The following is an 18,627-nucleotide window of genomic DNA, read 5'->3' as shown; positions in this document are numbered from 1 at the left end:
AGATTACTTTCAAATTTAAACCTTTTATTAGCCTCTCATCCTGAAGAGTTTTCCATAAAGCTATATCATCAAGTCTAAGGCTCAGGAGAGCCAAGCCTCTTAGCCAACAACTGTGACTTTACAGTTAATGGGCTAATGTGCTAACCTGCTCTGGTTGACATCCATCTCTGCTGTTGTGGTTAACGTATTACCGCTGCCTGGTGTTGGCAGTATTTGGTGACACTCGTCCTTCTGCCCCTTCTGGGTTCTGGCCTGTGGAGCAAACACCCAAGCAGCACAGGCCAACTGGGCAATGAAGAACTTCACTATTACTTGAGGCCCACACCAAATGTACCCCAAGTGCAAGGGTTCAGGTTCACTGTATTGAGAAACATATCTCAGAACTAAGACAGAGTTGGGCTTCCTAATGTCCATTGCAAGCATAGGCTTTGTGACTCTCAGATTCAGGTATGACTGAAGAGTATGGCTTGGCTTGCAGAGCAGAGGCCAATCACTTACTGACCAGCCATATGCAGAGGGTCCATGGGACTGCTCTCCAAACCTATACCTAGTGGAACAGAGATAACTAGAATGTACCACCTTCCACCCCAGTTGTGCTGCTTGTCACGTAGAGCGAGCCTGACTAGGAACAAAGATGGAAAGGGGGCATAAGGACAGGAGATCCCACAGACAAAGCCAAAGAGAGGCATATAAGCAGGGACCTTGGAGCAGAGTAATTTCATCCACTGGTAAACAGAGTCCCAAGAATAGCAGACTATCAGCAACCATATTAGCTATTTGTCACTGCCACTCCCTCCTCCTTTGTACCCATCTCTCCCTATTCCTCCCCTTCCTCCCTTTGAGAAAGGAACATGGGTATGGGAAGAAAGGGACTAGAATGTAAACCAGAAGTGTTTCCTCCAATCAAGGCAGGAAATGTTCATGGTGAGTCTATGATATCTTGTGCCAGAAAGCAAATAACTTATCAGAGCAAATGGGTCATATCAAAAGGACAACATGAAGTCAATATGAAGGACTTCCCTTGGCCAAAGATGAGGAAACTTGAGCACCCAAAAGAATGATGCAATTGATTGTAACATATCATATATATAAAAACCCATAGGTTCATATTGATAATGTACTTTAAAAAGGTCATTCCCTTCCCCCTCACCTCAAAAAAAACCTCACTGGGACACCGTTGGAAATATTTAGTGCGCTAATTCCCTATTTTAAAAATGAAAGGAAAGAATTAGCATTCATTTTGCCTTTCTTGAACAAACTGTACTTCAGAGTAACCAAAAAGCACTAATTGAAGAAATGAGAATTCTTTTTTTTTTTTTTTTTTTAATTTTTATTTATTTATGGCTGTGTTGGGTCTTCGTTTCTGTGCGAGGGCTTTCTCTAGTTGCGGCAAGCGGGGGCCACTCTTCATCGCGGTGCGCGGGCCTCTCACCATCGCGGCCTCTCTTGTTGCGGAGCACAGGCTCCAGACGTGCAGACTCAGTAATTGTGGCTCACGGGCCTAGTTGCTCCGCGGCATGTGGGATCCTCCCAGACCAGGGCTCGAACCCGTGTCCCCTGCATTGGCAGGCAGAGTCTCAACCACTGCGCCACCAGGGAAGCCCAGAAATGAGAATTCTTTACAAAAGAATTCTAGCTCATAGAGAAGATAGTAAGAGATCATAAAAAGATTATCATTTTGCAACCCCTAATAAAATTATTGATTCAGACAACGGTCATCAATGGATGAAACCATTAAATTGAAGTTTAATGGGGAACCTTACGATGGAAGAGTTAAACTGTCATCACCCGAACCCACCCAAAGTGGGGCAACTAGACACTGAGTGATGTGTTGTTATAGGAATCACATTGTCCTACCTGTGATCTACGCCTCCCCCCAAAGCTGATTCTGACTCAACTCAAGCATCCAGAGCTAACTTCCATTTAAAGGAAAATGGGGCACAGAAGGGCATGCTACAGAGCGAATGACATAGTTTCAACAATAAGTCAGTAGCACAGGGAAGAAAGGATGGGGGCATGCGCTAGGTAAGAGGACATTTAAGAGACCTAACACCAATGCGTGGGCCTTGCTGGAACAAACTAACTCTAAAAATCACTTTGTGAGACAATCAGGGAAATTTTATTATAGACTAGATATTAGAATATATCAAGGAATAAGTGCTGATTTTGTGAATGAATGAATGGCACTGAGGTTGTGTAAAAAAGTGATTATATTTTTTAGAGATTCATACTGAGTTATGTAAGGGTGAAATGACATGAGGACTGGCATTTGCTTTAAAATACTCCCCCAAAGAAGATAAAAGACGGAGGGATGAAGTAAGTGAGCTCTTGATGCTTGTTGGATCTGAGTGATGAGTATATGAGGATTCATTGTCCTAGCCTCTCTGCTCTCGAATATGTTTGAAATCTTTCGTTAAAAAATAAAATTCTCAGGATTTACCTGGCGGTCTAGTGGTTAGGCCTCCACACTTCCACTGCAGGGGGCACAGGTTCCCCTGGTAGGGGAACTAAGACCCCACATGCCTTGCTGCATGGCCAAAAAAAAAAAAAAAACAACTTTCTCCTAACCAAACTTATTGTGGTAATCATTTCACAATATATGTATGTCAAGTCATTATGTGATACACCTTAAACTTCTACAGAGCTGAATGTCAATTATATCTCAGTAACATTCCCACCTCACATAAAACTCTCCTGTCCTATGGCCTAAGGCAAAATCATAATTCTAGAGGGGCTTAAAATATCTTCTCTGCAATGAATATTTATTAAGCAACGACGTGCTAGGTAAAATGGTAGTATGCCATGCAAAGATCCATGCTTTGCAGTCAGAACCACTTGGGTTTGAACCACTTCTCTGTTGCTTACTATCTGTTTACCTTGGGCAAGTTTCTAACCCTCTCTGAGCTTTCATTTCCCCGTCTGTATGATCTGCTCCACCAACTAGGTGGAGACAGTAGCATCTGGTTTGCTTTTTAAGCTACTCAATCAAGTCCCACAGCCTTATTAGCAAGAAGTCCAGCATCTTGAGCTGGAGGACCCTCCATCCCACCCTACTCTCCGTGCAAGAATGGGGCTTCCTCAGCTCAAGGCAGGGCAGGCCTGGCTCTAACGTCAGAGGTGCTCTCACCTCTCGTGGCCACACGGTGTCACTATGGAGCTTTGTCCTGCCGGGCCCCATCCACGCCAGCCACCCTGCAGCTTTTTGCCTTGCTCATTTCCAGCATGGCCTGCCCTCGGGCCGGGAGGCGGGGCATGGCTTGACCCTCAGAACTAAATCCCACTCCATTCACACAGCACGTGATGGTCAGTTCTGACTAGCTTCCAAACGCAACCACATGGTATGTCAGAACCAGTCGTTTCATTTATTCGACAAAATACTTGCCCTACTGTGTGGCAGGTACCATTTGAGGAGTTTGGGATATTATCAGTGAAAAAAACAAAGATCTTTGCCCCCCTCGAGGAGCTTGGCAGGGCATCTCCCACATACTCCCCTCAGGCTTTTTACCTGAGCCCAGGTTACCAGCAAAGACGTCTCCTTTCCTCCTGATGAGTTTTGCTTTGAGGGGAGAAGGTGCTCTCATTCATGCAGTTTAACTTCTCCCCATGCATCATCAAGGTACATGTCAGATGCGGGGGGCTGGATTTTGCTAAAATACACACACCTCTTCTATAGTAAAGTAGGGCTTTCTACTCTATGCTTATATAAATGAGTGCCACAAAAGTGATCCTTCCACAGATATCAGGTCATTTCAGGTTTTAAAACTTCATATACACTACCTCATTTAAAACTGTGATTCTTGCCCATCTTGCAGGATTGTTAGGAGGATTAAGTCAGATGTGGTCACTGGACTGTATACTCATGATGGCTGTGCTGTGTTTATTGCTGTATCTTTTTTTCACTCTGTCCTTCAAACAGTGCCTAGCACATCATAGGGTCCAATGCACACGTGTGCACCCACACATACGCGCATTCATATACACACAGTGATGGAATGAGCCTGCCAAGAGTGTCATTAAGTGTTAGTTCCCTCTCTTCCTTTTCAGAACATGTAATAGGCCCTCTGGTGTGTGAAGTACCACACAGAGCAAACTTCATTGTGCACAGAAATTGGCAGATGGCAGTTCAGAGCAGGATCTGAGATTCTGCATTTTAACACACTCCTGAGTGATGTTGACGCTTCTGATCAGGACAACCTGTAATTGGCAAGGCACAGCTTTTTTTTCTCTTAAGGTAAATACGTAACAAAATTCTGGCCCCTTTCCTTCTAGTGTATTGTTGGAAAGAGGCAGGTAGGGGTGAGATGTTGATATACCCTATTTCATAGGTCCTAAGATTACCATGGCCTATAAAACACAGCCTGATTTCAGAGAATTTAAAGTATGAAAAAAAAGTACATCTTAGAATCTATGAAATAAGGCACTTGAGTGGCAATAGAATATAACGGTTAAGTGCCTGGAGTCAGACAGACACGGCCCCACCATTCAATACTTTTGTGATCTTGGGCGAGTTACTTAACGTCTATAAAATTGAATTTCCTAACCTCTAATATGGCAGTAACCACTAGGGCTGCCTGGTGATTAGAAGTGACCCAGCCAGCTTGATATTTTAGCTCTCTGTCCAGTGAGATGAAAATCCACAAAGGACCACTTTTGTATTCCTTCAATATTCCATATCTCTCTGAAGTAAAATAACTTGGTATAAAAACATAAACCTGCTATAAGAGTATTAATCTTCACATTTTGCCCTGTATAGCTCTGAATTTTTTGACTCTTCTACAAGAATGTATTTAGGTATTATGTGTGTTAAATAAGACATACATTTTTTTCAAAAAATTGATTTGGCTGTGCTGGGTCTTAGTTGCGGCACGCGGTATCTTCGTTGCAGCATGTGAGATCTTTTTAGTTGCGGCATGCAGGATCTTTTAGTTGCGGCATGGGGAATCTTTAGTTGCGGCATGCGAAATCTTTAGTTGTGGCATGCAGACTCTTAGTTGCGGCATGTGGGCTCTAGTTCCCTGACCAGGGGTCAAATCTGGGCCCCCTGCTTTGGGAGCACAGAGTCCTAGCCACTGGACCACAAGGGAAGTCCCAAAATGTACATTTTTAAATAATTAGAGTTAAAAACTAAGCCCAAACTATTGCTTGATGTGTGCATAAGTTTTTGTGGAGGGCATGCAGCAAACCTTACTAAAAACAGCGGTCACATTAAATGTTAAATGAGTGTGATGTGCTGAGTATGTTGTCTGGCGTGTCCAGCACAGGGTGGTCTCAGTGAACATTACACATTAATGTGTTTGCCTCTAGAAAGCAGCCTCTTCTCTCTCATTCACTGCTGTTTCCCAGCACCCGGAACCAGGCTTAGCACATGGAGGGACTCAGTACACATTTGATGAACGTGTAAACCTCAGACTAACTCTTGCAGGTGGTCAGAAGGAGGACTGGGGGTTGGGGAAAACTTTAGCTGGTGGTACTGCCTTAATGCAGAGAGAACAAGCTAAGGCCCGCAGCTGAGAAGGGTGGATTTGCAAATCCTGGCATTTCCAGGAATGCCTGGAATTGCTAAACCAAACCCAGGACAAGGACTGAGGGAGCTACTGAAGGCAGGCCCCAGAGGAGGGTGTTCCTTACAGGAGCACTTTCAGGTCTTTTAAGACTTTTCAAAAAATTGAACTATAGTTCATTTACAGTGTTTCAGGTGTACAGCAAAGCGATTCAGTTATATGTATATATACACACACACATACATATATATATTCATTTTCAGATTCTTTTCCATTATAGGTTATTATAAGATATTGAATATAGTTCCCTGTGCTATACAGTAGGTCCTTGTTGTTGATCTATTTTATATTATAGTAGTGTGTATCTGATAATCCCAAATTTCCAATTTATCCCACACCCCCCGCCTTTCCCTTTTGTAACTATAAGTTTGTTTTCTATGTCTATGAGTCTATTTCTATTTGTAAATAAGTTCATTTGTATCAGTTTTTTAGATTCTACATATAAGTGATATCATATGGTATTTATCTTTCTCTGTCTGGTTTACTTCACTTAGTATGACCATCTCTAGGTCCATCCATGTTGCTGCAGATGGCATTTTTCTTTCTTTTTAATGGCTGAGTAATATTCCACTGTATATATACCACATCTTCTTTATCCATTCATCTGTTGATGGACATTTAGGTTGTTTCCGTGTCTTAGCTATTGTAAATAGTGCTGCTCTGAACATTGGAGTGCACGTATTGGGTTGGCCAAAAAGTTCTTTTGGTTTTAAGTAATAAATAAAAGACACATTTTTCATTTTCACCAAGAACTTTATTGAACGTATTCATTAACCAAATAAACTTTTTGGCCAACCCAATGTCTTTTTGAATTATAGGTTTGTCTGGATATATGCCCAGATGTGGGATTGCTGGATCATGTGGTAAATCTATTTTTAGTTTTCTAAGGAACATCCATATTGTTTTCCATAGTGGCTGCAGCAACTTACATTCCTGCCAACAGTGTAGAAGTGTTCTCTTTTCTCCACACCCTCTCCAGCATTTGTTATTTGTAGACTTTTTGATGATGGCCATCCTGACCAGTGTGAGGTGATACCTCATTGTAGCTTTGATTTGCATTTCTCTAATAATCAGCAATATTGAGCATCTTTTCATGTTCCTGTAGACCATCTGTATGTTTTTGGAGAAATGTCTATTTAGGTTTTCTGCCTGTTTTTTGATTGGGTTATTTGTCTTTTTGATATCGAGCTCTATGAGCTGTTTGAATATTTTGGAAATTAATCCCTTGTCAGTTGCATCATTTGCAAATATTTTCCCCCATTCCGTAGGCTGTCTTTTCATTTTGTTTATGGTTTCCTTTGCTATGCAAAAGCTTTTAGGTTTAATTAGGTCCTCTTTGTTTATTTTTGCTTTGGTTTCTATTACTCTAGGAGACACATCCAAACAAATATTGCTGTGACTTATCTCAAAGAGTGTTCTGCCTATGTTTTCCTCTAGGAGTTTTATAGTATCCAGTCTTACATGTAGGCCTTTCATCCATTTTGAGTTTATTTTTGTATATGGTGTTAGAAAATGTTCTAATTTCATTCTTTTCCCAGCAGCACTTATTGAAGAGACTGTCTTTTCTCCATTGTATATTCTTGCCTGTTATCATAGATTAATTAACCATAATTGTGTGGGTTTATTCCTGGGCTTTCTATTCTGTTCCATTGATCTATGTGCCTGTCTTAGTGCCAGTACCATACTGTTTCTATACTGTAGCTTTGTAGAATAGCCTGGAGTCAGAGTGATTCCGTTATACCCATTCTTCTTTCTCAAGCTTGTTTTGGCTATTCGGGGTCTTTTGTGTTTCCATACAAATTTTCTTTTCTTTTTATTTATTTATTTATTTTTTGGGGCCACACTGCGCAGCTTGCGGGACCCTAGTTCCCCAATCAGGGATTGAACCCAGGCTACAGCAGTGAAAGCACTGAGTCCTAACCACTGGACCACCAGGGAATTCCCTCCATACAAATTTAAACATTTTTTATTCTAGTTCTGTGAAAAATGCCATTGGTAGTTTGATAGGGATTGCATTGAATCTGTAGATTGCCTTGTGTAGTATGATCATTTTAATAATATTGATTCTTCCAATCCAAGAACATGGTATATCTTTTCATCTCCTTGTGTCATCTTCAATTTCTTTGATGAGTGTCTTATAGTTTTCAGAGTACAGGTCTTTTGCCTCCTTAAGTAGGTTTATTGCTATGTATTTAATTCTTTTTGGTGAAGTAGTAAATGGGATTTTTTCCTTAATATCTCTTTCTGATAGTTCATTGTTAGTGTATAGAAATACAACAGATTTCTGTATGTTAATTTTGAATCCTGCAACTTTACCAAATTCATTGATGAGCTCTAGTAGTTTTCTACTGGCATCTTTAGGATTTTCTCTCTATATTATCATGTCATTTGCAAACAGTGACAGTTCTACTTTTTCCTTTCTAATTTGGACTCCTGTGTTTTTCTTCTCTGATTGCTGTGGCTAGCACTTCCAAAACTATGTTGAATAAAAGTGGTGAGAGTGGGCATCCTTGTCTTGTTCCTAATCTTAGAGGGAATGCTTTCAGCTTTTCACCACTGAATATGATGTTAGCTATGGGTTTGTCATATATGGCCTTCATTATGTTGAGGTAGGCTCCCTCTATGCCCAGTTTCTGGAGAGTTTTTATCATAAATGGGTGTTGAACTTTATCAAAAGTGTTTTCTGTACCTATTGAGATGATCATATGCTTTTTATTCTTCAACTTGTTAACACTGATTTGCAGATATTGAAAAATCCTTGCACTCCTGGGATAAATTCTACTTGACCATGGTGTATGATCCTTCTAGGCCATTGCTAGTATTTGGAATCGGTTTGCTAGTATTTTGTTGAGGATTTTTGCATCTATGTTCATCAGTGATATTGGCCTGTAATTTCGTTTTTTGTGATATCTTTTGATATCAGGGTGATGGTGACCTCATGGAATGTGTTTTGAAGTGTTCTTTCCTCTGCAATTTTTTGGAATAGTTTCAGAAGGATAAGTGTTAACTATTCTGTAAATGTTTGGTAGAATTCACCAATGAAACCATCTGGTCTTGGACTTTTGTTTGTTTTGGGAGTTTTAAAATTACTGATTCAATTTCAGTACTGGTAATTGGTCTGTTCATATTTGCTATTTCTTCCTGGTTCAGTTTTGGGAGATTGTACCTTTCTAAGAATTTGTCCATTGCTTCTAGGTTGTCCATTTTATTGCTGTATAATTTCTCATTGTAATCTCTTAATATCCTTTGTATTTCTTTGGTGTCAGTTGTAACTTCTTTTTCATTCTTGTTTTGATTTGAGCCTTCTCCCTTTCTTTCTTTATTTTTATTTTTGGTGCTCTGTATTTTTTTAATATTTATTTTTTTATTTTATATTTATTTGGTTGTGTCGGGTCTTAGTTGAGGCAGGCAGGCTCCCTAGTTGCAGCAGGTGGGCTCCTTAGTTGCTGCAGGAGGGTTCCTTAGTTGCAGCTCAAGGGCTCCTTAGTTGCGGTTCGCTGGCTCCTTAATTGCGGCAGGTGGGCTCCTTAGTTGCAGCAGGTGGTTTCCTTAGTTGGAGCTCACCTGCTCCTTGGTTGTGGCATGCAAACTCTTAGTTGTGGCATACATGTGGGCTCTAGTTCCCAGACTAGGGATCAAACCCAGGCCCCTTGCGTTGGGAGCGCAGAGTCTTAACCGCTGTGCCACCAGGGAAGTCACTCCCTTTCTTTCTTGATGAGTCTGGCAAAAGGCTTATCAATTTTGTTTATTTTTTCAAAGAACCAGCTTTCAGTTTCATAGATCTTTTCTATTTTTTTTTAGTCTTTTTCATTTATTTCTGTTCTGCTCTTTATGCTTTCTTTCCTTCTACTAACTTCAGGTTTTGTTTGTTCTTCTTTTTGTAATTGCTTTAGGTGTAAGGTTAGGTTGTTTATTTGAGATTTTTCTTGTTTCCTGAGGTAAGATTTTATCACTATAAGCTTTTGCTGTAACCCATAGGTTTTGGATCATCATGTTTTCATTTTCATTTGTCTCTAGGTATATTTTGATTTCCTCTTTCAGTGATCCATTTGTTTAGTAGCATATTGTTTAGCCTCCATGTGTTTGTATTTTTTGCAATTTTTTTTTCTTGTAGGTGATTTCTAGTCTCATAGCATTGTGGTTGGAAAAGATGCTTGATGTGATTTCAGTTTTCTTAAATTTACGGAGACTCGTTTTGTGGCCTAGCATGTGATCTATCCTGGAGAATATTCCATGCGCACTTGAAAAGAATGTGTATTTTGCTGCTTTCGGATGGAATGCTGTATATGTATCAATTAAGTCCATGTGGTCTAATGTGTTATTTAAGGCTTGTGTTTCCTTACTGATTTTCTGTCTGGATGATCTGTCCATTGATGAAAGTGGGGTGTTAAAGTCTCCTACTATTATTGTGTTACTGTCGATTTCTCCTTTTATGTCTGTTAATATTTCCCTCATACATTGAGGTGCTATGTTGTGTGCATATATATTTACAATTGTTATATCTTATTCTTGGATTTATTCCTTGATCATTAGGTAGTGTCCTTCTTTGTCTCTTGTAACAGTCTTTAAAGTTTATTTTATCTAAGTATGCTACTCCAGCTTTCTTTTGATTTTTTGTTTGCATGGAATGCTTTTTTCCATCCTCTCACTTCCAGTCTGTACGTGTCTTTAGGTCTAAAGTGAGTCTCTTGTAGGCAGCACATATACAGGTCTAGTTTTTTTCTATCCATTTCAGGCAGTCTGCTTCTTCTGGTTGGAGGATTTAGTCCATTTACATTTAAGTTAATTATCAATATGTATGTTCTAATTGTCATTTTGTTAATTGTTTTGGATTTGTTTTCATAGGTCTTCCCCCCAATCCTTTTCTCTTCTCTTATGATTTGATGACTATTGTTAGTGTTATTTTGGATTCCTTTTTCTTTTTTGTGTGTATATCTATTATAGATTTTTGGTTTGTGGTTACCATGAAGTTTCTGTATAGCAGTCTATATACATACCTGATTGTTTTACGTTGCTTATCCCTTAATTTCAAAAGCATTTTAAATACCCTGCACTTGTATTCTCCTCCCCTCATGATTTCTGCTTTTGATATCATATTTTACATCAAATTGTTTTATGTATCCCTTAACTGCTTATTGTGCATACAGGTGACAGTACTACTTTTGTCTTTTAACCTCTCTACTGACTTTGTGTGTGGATGATTTCCTACCTTTGCTGTATGTTTGCCTTTACTGGTGAGCTATTTCCTCCCGTAATTTTGTTTCTAGTTGTGACCCTTTTTTTTTTTTTTTTTTTTTTTTTTTGCCTAGAGAAGTTCCTTTAACATTTGTTTTAAAGCTGGTTTGGTGGTGCTGAATTCTTTTAGCTTTTGCTTGTCTGTAAAGCTTTTGATTTCTCCATCAAATCTAAATGAGAGCTTTTATGCATAAAGTATTCTTGGTTGTAGGTTTTTTTCCCTTTCATCACTTTAAATATATTGTGCCACTCCCTTCTGTCCTTCAGTTTCTGCTGAAAAATCAGCTGATAGGCTTGTGGGAGTTCCCTTGTATGTTATTTGTTGCTTTACCCTTGCTGCTTTTAGTATTCCATCTTTAATTTTTGTCATTTTGATTACAGTATGTCTTGGTATTGTTCCTCTTTGGTTTAATCCTGTGTGGGACTCTCTGTGCTTCGTAGACTTGGGTACCTGTTTCCTTTGCCAGGTTAGAGAAGTTTTCAGCTATTATCTCTTCAGATATTTTCTTGGGCCCTTTCTCTCTCTCCTCTCCTTCTGGGACCCCCTATAATGCAAATATTAATATGCTTGATATTGTCCCAGAGGTGTCTTAAACTGTCCCCATTTCTTTATCTTTTTTCTATTCAGCAGCACTGATTTCTACTACTCTTGTCTTCCAGCTCACTGATCTGTTCTCTGAATCATTTAGTCTATTATTAATTCCTTCTAGTGCATTTTTCATTTTAGTTATTGTATACTTAACCTCTGTTTCGTCGTTCTTTATATTTTCTAATTCTTTAAAACTTTTAACTTCTCACTCTGTGCATCTATTCTTCTCCTGAGTTCTTTGATCATCTTTATGATTATTACTCTGAACTCTTTCTCGGGTAGATCGCCTATCTCCATTTCATTTAGTTCTTCTGGAGTTTTATCTTGTTCCTTGGTCTGGAACATAGTCCTCTGCCACCTTATTTTGTCTAAGTTACTGTTTGTGTTTTTGTGTCTGTGGTAGGTTAATTACATTTCTCAACCTTGGAGAAGTGGCCCTTTGTAGGAAGTATCCTATGCATCCCAGCAGTGCACTCCCCTTTCATCACCCAAGCTATGTGCTCTAGGGGTTCCCCCTAAGAGAGCTGCATGGGTCCTTCTTTGTGGTAGGCTGTGTGGGCAGTCTGGTAGGCTTGGTTGGTTGCTAGACCCTGCCTTGTGCAGATGCTGCTGGTACTGTTTAGTGGGGCCTTGTCACCAGGCAAGGTGACAAGGTTGTGCAACCCTAGGAGGCCTCGGGGGGTAGTGCTGGCTTACTGGTGGGTGGAGCCCGGGTCCCAAAGACTCTGGGGCTGTTGCCCACCCACTGGCAAGTGAAGCCAGATCCTGGGGTTAGTGCTGGACTACTGGCAGGCAGAGCTGGTTCCTGGAGTCTGGTTGCATGGCCCAGGGATCCCAGAGCTCGTTTCAGATCATTGGTTGGTGTGGGGTGGGGGGTCGTTTCCTAATACAGTTGGGTATGGGGTCTGTGGTGTCCAGAAGTTTGCATTGGCCTGCTAGTGGGGAGGGCCGGGCCTCAGCTGGCCCTGGGGTAGGGTCCAGCCTGCATTGTGGGATTAGTTTTCTTGCTTCTGGTGTCTGTCCCCTGGTGGGTGAGGCTGATCGCGAGGCTAGTGCAGGCTTCCTGGAGAGAAGGGCTCAAGCCTACCCACTGGTGGGTGGAGCTGGGTCTTGGCCCTCTGGCGGGCAGGGCCCTGTCTTGTTGCGAGTCCAGAGGCGGCTGTGGGCTCAGGAAGTCGTTAGGCAGCCTGTCTGCTGATGGGTGGGGCTGTGTCCCTGCCCAGTTAGTTGTGTGGCCTGAGGCTTCGAGGCACTGGAGCCTACAGGCTGTAGGGTGGAGCCAGGTCTTGGTGCTAATGATCCAAAATGTCAGCCACCAGGAGTGTTCCTGTGGCTGAATGTTCCCCAATATGTCTGCCACCAGTGTCTGTGTCCCCAGGGTGAGCCACAGCCACCTCCCACCTCTCCAGGAGACTTTCCAAGACCAGCAGGCAGGTCTGGCCCAGGCTCCTATCAAATTGCTTCTTTTGCCCTGGGTCCTGGTGTGCGTGAGATTTTGTGTGTGCCCTTTAAGAGCGAAGTCTCTGTTTCCCCCAGTCCCATGGGGCTTCTGCACTTAAGCTCCACTGGCCTTCAAAGCCAATGCTATGGGGGCTCATTTCCCTGGTGCAGGAGCCCTGGGCTGGGGAGCCTGGCTGTGGGGCTCAGAACTCTCACTCCTGGAGGAGAACCTCTGCAGTATAATTATTCTCCAGTTTGTGGGTCGCCCCCCCCGGGGGGTATGGGATTTGATTACATCACGAGTCTACTGGTGGTTCCATCTTGTGGTTCCTTCTTTGCCTTTCGTTGTAGAAGATGTTTCCTGGTAGGTTCCAGTCTTTTTCATCTATGGTTGTTCTGCAGGTAGGTGTGATTTTGGTGTGCTCATAAGAGGAGGTGAGCTCAGGACCTTTCTACTCTGCCATCTTGGCCGCTCTCCCTTTTAAGACATTTTTTGCCTACAGTACTGAAGCACTGACTGGGATACTAGAGAAAACAAAATGGTGGACTTCCTGGCTCTTGCTCAAAGGCAGAGGATATGCTGAGCGCTGAACCCAGCACAGCACCAGGCACAGTGAACAGGAAGGAAAGGCCTTTGGCTTAGTCCTGATATCCAGCTGCAAAGGGCTAACCCTGGCTTCTCCCAACACCTCGGGGTTGCTCCAGGAGAAGTGAACATGCCCCTGGGAAATTCTCATCTATATACACCTGATGACTGCGAGTAAAAAAAAAAGAGAGACCAGAACTCTCCAGCATTTCTCCTCCTTTTCCAGTTCTGGGTGGGACTTGGCAAATTCCAAGGATGTTCCTAGAGAATGGAAAAAGCTTCAAGATTGGGGGGAGCTGCCTAATCTATTACACATCTATTATATTGAAATTAGTTTGAAAATATGGTTCGTCAAGAAACTTCACAAGCAAAAGTCCTCAACCTACCTAAATATCCCCTTCACATTTTCTCATTTTCCAGGTGACCTTGTACAAGGGCTCTGACATGGAGGACTTCGGGTTCAGTGTAGCAGACGGCTTGCTGGAGAAAGGAGTATATGTCAAAAATATTCGCCCAGCTGGGCCAGGAGATCTTGGTGGCTTAAAGCCCTACGACAGGCTCTTACAGGTAAGACCTCAGATGGAATTTTATTTGGAAATTAATTTGGAAGTCTTATTTGGTCAGTGTCCACCCATCCTCCTTTGCCTCAAGACTAGATTAGAGGCCCCTCCTATAGAGGAGAGACACTTTTTCCTTTGGTAGAATTTACCAGTTACTGAAACGGCCTGTTTCCCTGTATATGTTCCCCAGCAGATTCTAAACTTCTTGAGAACAGGGCTAGTACCTTATTCTCCCATTTCCCATTATACAGTGATTGATATCAGTATCTCACACAATGTCTAAAACCCAAAAGCTGAACCTTGTTTACTATTAAGTACTAGGAGTACTATGGTGGTCAGGTATAGTTTCACTGAGCAAAGCAAATTCCTGATCTTACGTACAGTTTTTAGAAAGAGCATTTTGCAGGAAGAGAAGAGGGTTGCCATCAGTCTTGAAAGTATGTTCAAATGGAATGAGTCTGTCCCTAAACAGCTGCCTTTCAAAGCATGAGGCTGCACTGATTGGTTGGCTTTCAGACACGTGTTCACTGAGCAAGTTGTCATTGATTCATTAGACAGTTTTAAAACCAATTCTGGTGATCTTTTTACCATGGCAATATAACAATTACTCTTGTCCTAAGAGTAAGGAACACGTTTATTTTCCATAGATACTCTAGCATTTGCTGAATAAATAACTATGGACAAGTTATTTGACCTCTTTGTCTTCCTAATCTATAAATTAGAGCTATACCTACTTTTATGGGAGATGAGGCTATAAAAGTAGACTGGACTCAGATTGTAAAGGGCCTTGAAAGCCAAGATAAAGCTCTTGGACTTTATTCTGGAGGTATATTAATTTTCTAAGCAGAATAATGACATATTTTATAGAAAGACAATACAATTATCTCATAGGTGGATTGGTGTAGGGTGAAGAAGGGGAGGATCACAGGTAAGGAGACCAGGTAGGTAAGGGTAAGACACGTGTACCAGACCTGAGTCTTTAGTGCCTTCAGTGCATCCTGGCAGAGCAGTCTGTGAGGCAGCTGGCAGCTTGCATTTGTTGCTCAGGAGAGATGTTACAGCCAAAAGTAAAGATGTGGGATACTGAAGGCATGGATTTGGATAAAGTTGCCTATGGTGGATTTCTAGTAAGGAAGAGAAGAGAACTAAAGATGATAGAATTCTAAGAAAAACAAAATTTAAAGGACAGGAAGAAGGAAAGGCAGGAAAGGTCTGAAAGTGAGCAGTTAAAATGGTAAAAAGGTCAAAACAAAGTGGTGTCATAAGAGCCAAGGAAGGAGTTTTAAGGATGAGTAGGTAAAGGCCAGAGGGGATGAGAACTCAAGACACCATTCCTGTGTTGGACAATTGGGGTCATTTATACAATATAAGGGTCAGGTCCCAGACTGAGAAGATTGGGGAGAGAGTGAAAAGTCAAGGAATGGAAGCAGCATGTAGATGATTCTTTAAACTTTTAGGGGGAAAGAATAAGGAAACATAATCTCATACAGAGTGAAGAAAGAGAAAAACAAATACCGTAGGCTAACACACATATATGGAATCTAAAAAAAAGAAATGGTTCTGAAGAACGTAGGGGCAGACAGGAATAAGATGCAGACGTAGAGAATGGACTTAAGGACACAGGGAGGGGGAAGGGTAAGCCGGGATGAAGTGAGAGAGTGGCATGGACATATATACACTACCAAATGTAAAACAGATAGCTAGTGGGAAGCAGCTGCATAGCACAGGGAGATCAGCTCGGTGCTTTGTGACCACCTAGAGGGGTGGGATAGGGAGGGTGGGAGGGAGACACAAGAGGGAGGGTATATGGGGACATAAGTATACATATAGCTGATTCACTTTGTTACACAGCAGAAACTAACAACAATGTAAAGCAATTATACTCCAATAAAGATGTTAAAAAAAAAAAAAAAGAATAAGGAAACATGAAAGAAGATGAATGCATGTGTAAGCTGAGGAGGGGGTGGGCTCATGACCGAGAGAGGTAGTTCAATATCATGGTCAAGAGCACGAGCTTTGGAATCAGCCAGACTGCCTGAGATCACATCCTCGCTGGACCACTCACCAACATCCTAGCTGGACCACTTACCAACTTCTGATCTCAGGCAAATCTCTTAACCACTATGTGCCTTACTTTCCTCATCTGTAAATTAGGGATAATATTTGGCACTTGGAGCACCTGCCATGAATAAGGTGATCTGCTCAGCATGGGGACATTGGGATGCGTCCCTGTTCTCTGCTCTCAAGGGCCTTACAATTTAGTAGCAGAGAGTAAGTAAGCCAATGCCCATGTTATAGTGTGGTCAGGGCCAGGATAGACCTCTCTGTACAGAGTGCTCATTTAAGCACTTTCAAGACTCTATAATCAACCTGTTGTGTCTGAAATGTTACTCTGGGTTTTGGGAATCATCTTATGTCTATAACAGTAATTCAAAACGGTGCTTCTTGACCTTTCAGATTAATCATGTCCGAACGAGAGACTTTGACTGCTGCCTTGTTGTGCCCCTCATAGCAGAATCTGGTAATAAGCTGGACCTGGTTATTAGTAGAAACCCCCTGGCTTCACAGAAGTCCATAGAACAGACTCTACCAGGAGGAGAATGGAGTGAACAGAACAGTGCTTTTTTCCAGCAGTCGAGCCACGGTGGTAATTTGGAGATACGAGAACCCACTAATACATTATAGCGATGCTTTTTATAAAGCAGGACGAAAGACAATATCTACATGGTGCTAAAAAAAAAATCCCTTTAAGAAAGATTTCTGTGATATTTGAAGCACAGATAATCATGTGGCATTAACTGCAAGCACAGGGGTCTTTTCAATCTCATGGCTCATGTTCACTTCCCCTTTCAAGTTGAAGAGGTTTCTTTGTTGTTGATCACTATGGTATATGACAGGCAATCCCCTGCCAAGACCAAGGGTAGAGAAAAAGAAAAACAGCTAGGCCACCCCTCTCTACAGTTAACATCAGAGGAAATTTTTTACAAGTCCATCTATCTTCCTATTCCTTTTTAAAAAGAGAAATATCTGTTTGAAAATGTTCTCTATGATAATTTCCTTCATTCACTTTGAAATCAGTTTCTTACTACAAAGTCATTCATGTAAGAATTTAACCAACAAGGCTTTTCATAAAGCTGGCTCTACTAGGAGAACTAGTTTGGTGAACTGCTGGGACTGCTGCTATGGGAGGGGTACAGGTATAAAATCATCTTACAACGTTTCAGCAATGATGCACGTAGGCGACCATAATAGGTGGTGGTAAATGTTTTGCCCAAGTATAGGAATGATTTTAACTAAGATGTATGCGATTCCCTATGCAACAAATTATCAAACAGGATATGTCTTGTGACCTGTTTTTTTTTTTAAGGACACATTTTTAATAGCTGAAAAATCTCTGATAATGAATTAGGGTGTTTGTTTAGCAACACTGAGAATTAGTTATCTTATTTTTAAAATTCAAGACTAAGAATTTGAGAATGAAGAGTCTATTAAAATGAGGTTTATCTTGATAGGCAAATCAAACTCATACTGCTTGACATGTTTTGAAAACTGATTATATTGAGGGGTGTACAGCACATGTACTTAAAAATGACACTGGACTGTCTTTTGTTCTGAGCCATGCCACTTACTGAAATTGTAAATACATTTTTCACAAAATGCATTGCCAATTATTACCATCCCTCAAAGCAATAAATTGTGACAGTTGCTTTTAATGTTTGTCAGCAACTGTTTTCATTTGTTTTGTTCAGATATTTTGAATAGTTGTTACACTAATAACTGTTATTTGGTGAATATTAAAAAAAATAGATCTGTATATTAATTGTAGAATCTCCATACTGAAACAGTTATTTTCCAAACAAACATTTTTATTTTGGTCAATAATCCAAACAACTGCTTAGGTAAAGCATTTGAACACTGTGTCCTTTGTTTAAGGAAAAAATTCACCTTGCTTTCTTTTTTGTGCAAAGAAATATATTATTATTTCAATCATAGTTCAGAACTGCCAGGGCAAGAAAGTATAAAGCAGAATCGTGTTAAGGAAAAAAAAAAAAAGATCATGAGGAGTCACTTAAATATGTATTTTTGTTTGTAACAAACAAGTATTAAACTGTAAAGTATTTTTGTACAAATTTAATACTTTAATAGCATGGTATTTATCGTCTATGTATGGTTTTGGGGAATTAAAAATTGTTGCAAATATTTGTATGGGGAAAAAAAACCCTCTACCAAATGGAATAAACAGTGATTTTAAAAAGCCAAAAGAAAAACATGTTTTTTGGGTTTTTGTTTTTTTTTTTTTTTTTGGTGCTTTGAATATATTTTAGTGTTCTAGACTGAGCCCTGCACAATACTTATAGTTACATAATTCTCTACAGGGGGAAGATTTTGCCATAAACTTGAAAAGCAACATGGAAGAGCAGGAAGAGCTTAGGTTTTGAAATTCGATCTGGACTTGAAGTCCAGCTCTGGTACTCAGTGGTGGCATAAAATTTAATTACTGTGAGTCAGTTTCCCCACCTATAATACTGAAGGTCATATCTACATTCCAGTACTTTCATGAGAACAGGTGTGATACATGTGAACATGCTAAAACAGCCTGCAAAGAGGAACACCTCCAAGACTAATGGTACGTTTACTTTAGGTGACAAAGCTTGA

At 40.8% G+C, this 18,627-nt stretch overlaps 1 protein-coding gene and 1 long non-coding RNA gene across 10 annotated transcripts in view; one reads left to right on the top strand and one right to left on the bottom strand.

Annotated features, from left to right (window-relative positions):
• GRIP1 (glutamate receptor interacting protein 1) overlaps window positions 1-18,239 on the top strand; it is a 713,644-nt gene extending 695,405 nt beyond the window's left edge. For all 9 annotated transcript variants that reach the window (XM_082351188.1, XM_082351190.1, XM_082351185.1 and 6 more), the window contains 2 exons: window positions 13,832-13,978; window positions 16,429-18,239. In XM_082351188.1, coding sequence (XP_082207314.1) covers window positions 13,832-13,978; window positions 16,429-16,656 — 375 coding nt within the window. In that variant the 3' untranslated portion in view covers window positions 16,657-18,239. The remainder of the gene's footprint in view (window positions 1-13,831; window positions 13,979-16,428) is intronic.
• LOC309609603 overlaps window positions 1-18,627 on the bottom strand; it is a 32,781-nt gene that overhangs the window by 6,348 nt on the left and 7,806 nt on the right. The gene's annotated exons all lie outside the window — the stretch shown is intronic.

This window comes from Balaenoptera borealis (assembly GCF_965194805.1).
Source record: "Balaenoptera borealis genome assembly, chromosome: 13".
Taxonomy (NCBI): domain Eukaryota; kingdom Metazoa; phylum Chordata; class Mammalia; order Artiodactyla; family Balaenopteridae; genus Balaenoptera; species Balaenoptera borealis.
This window is presented reverse-complemented; position numbering and strand designations above follow the sequence as displayed.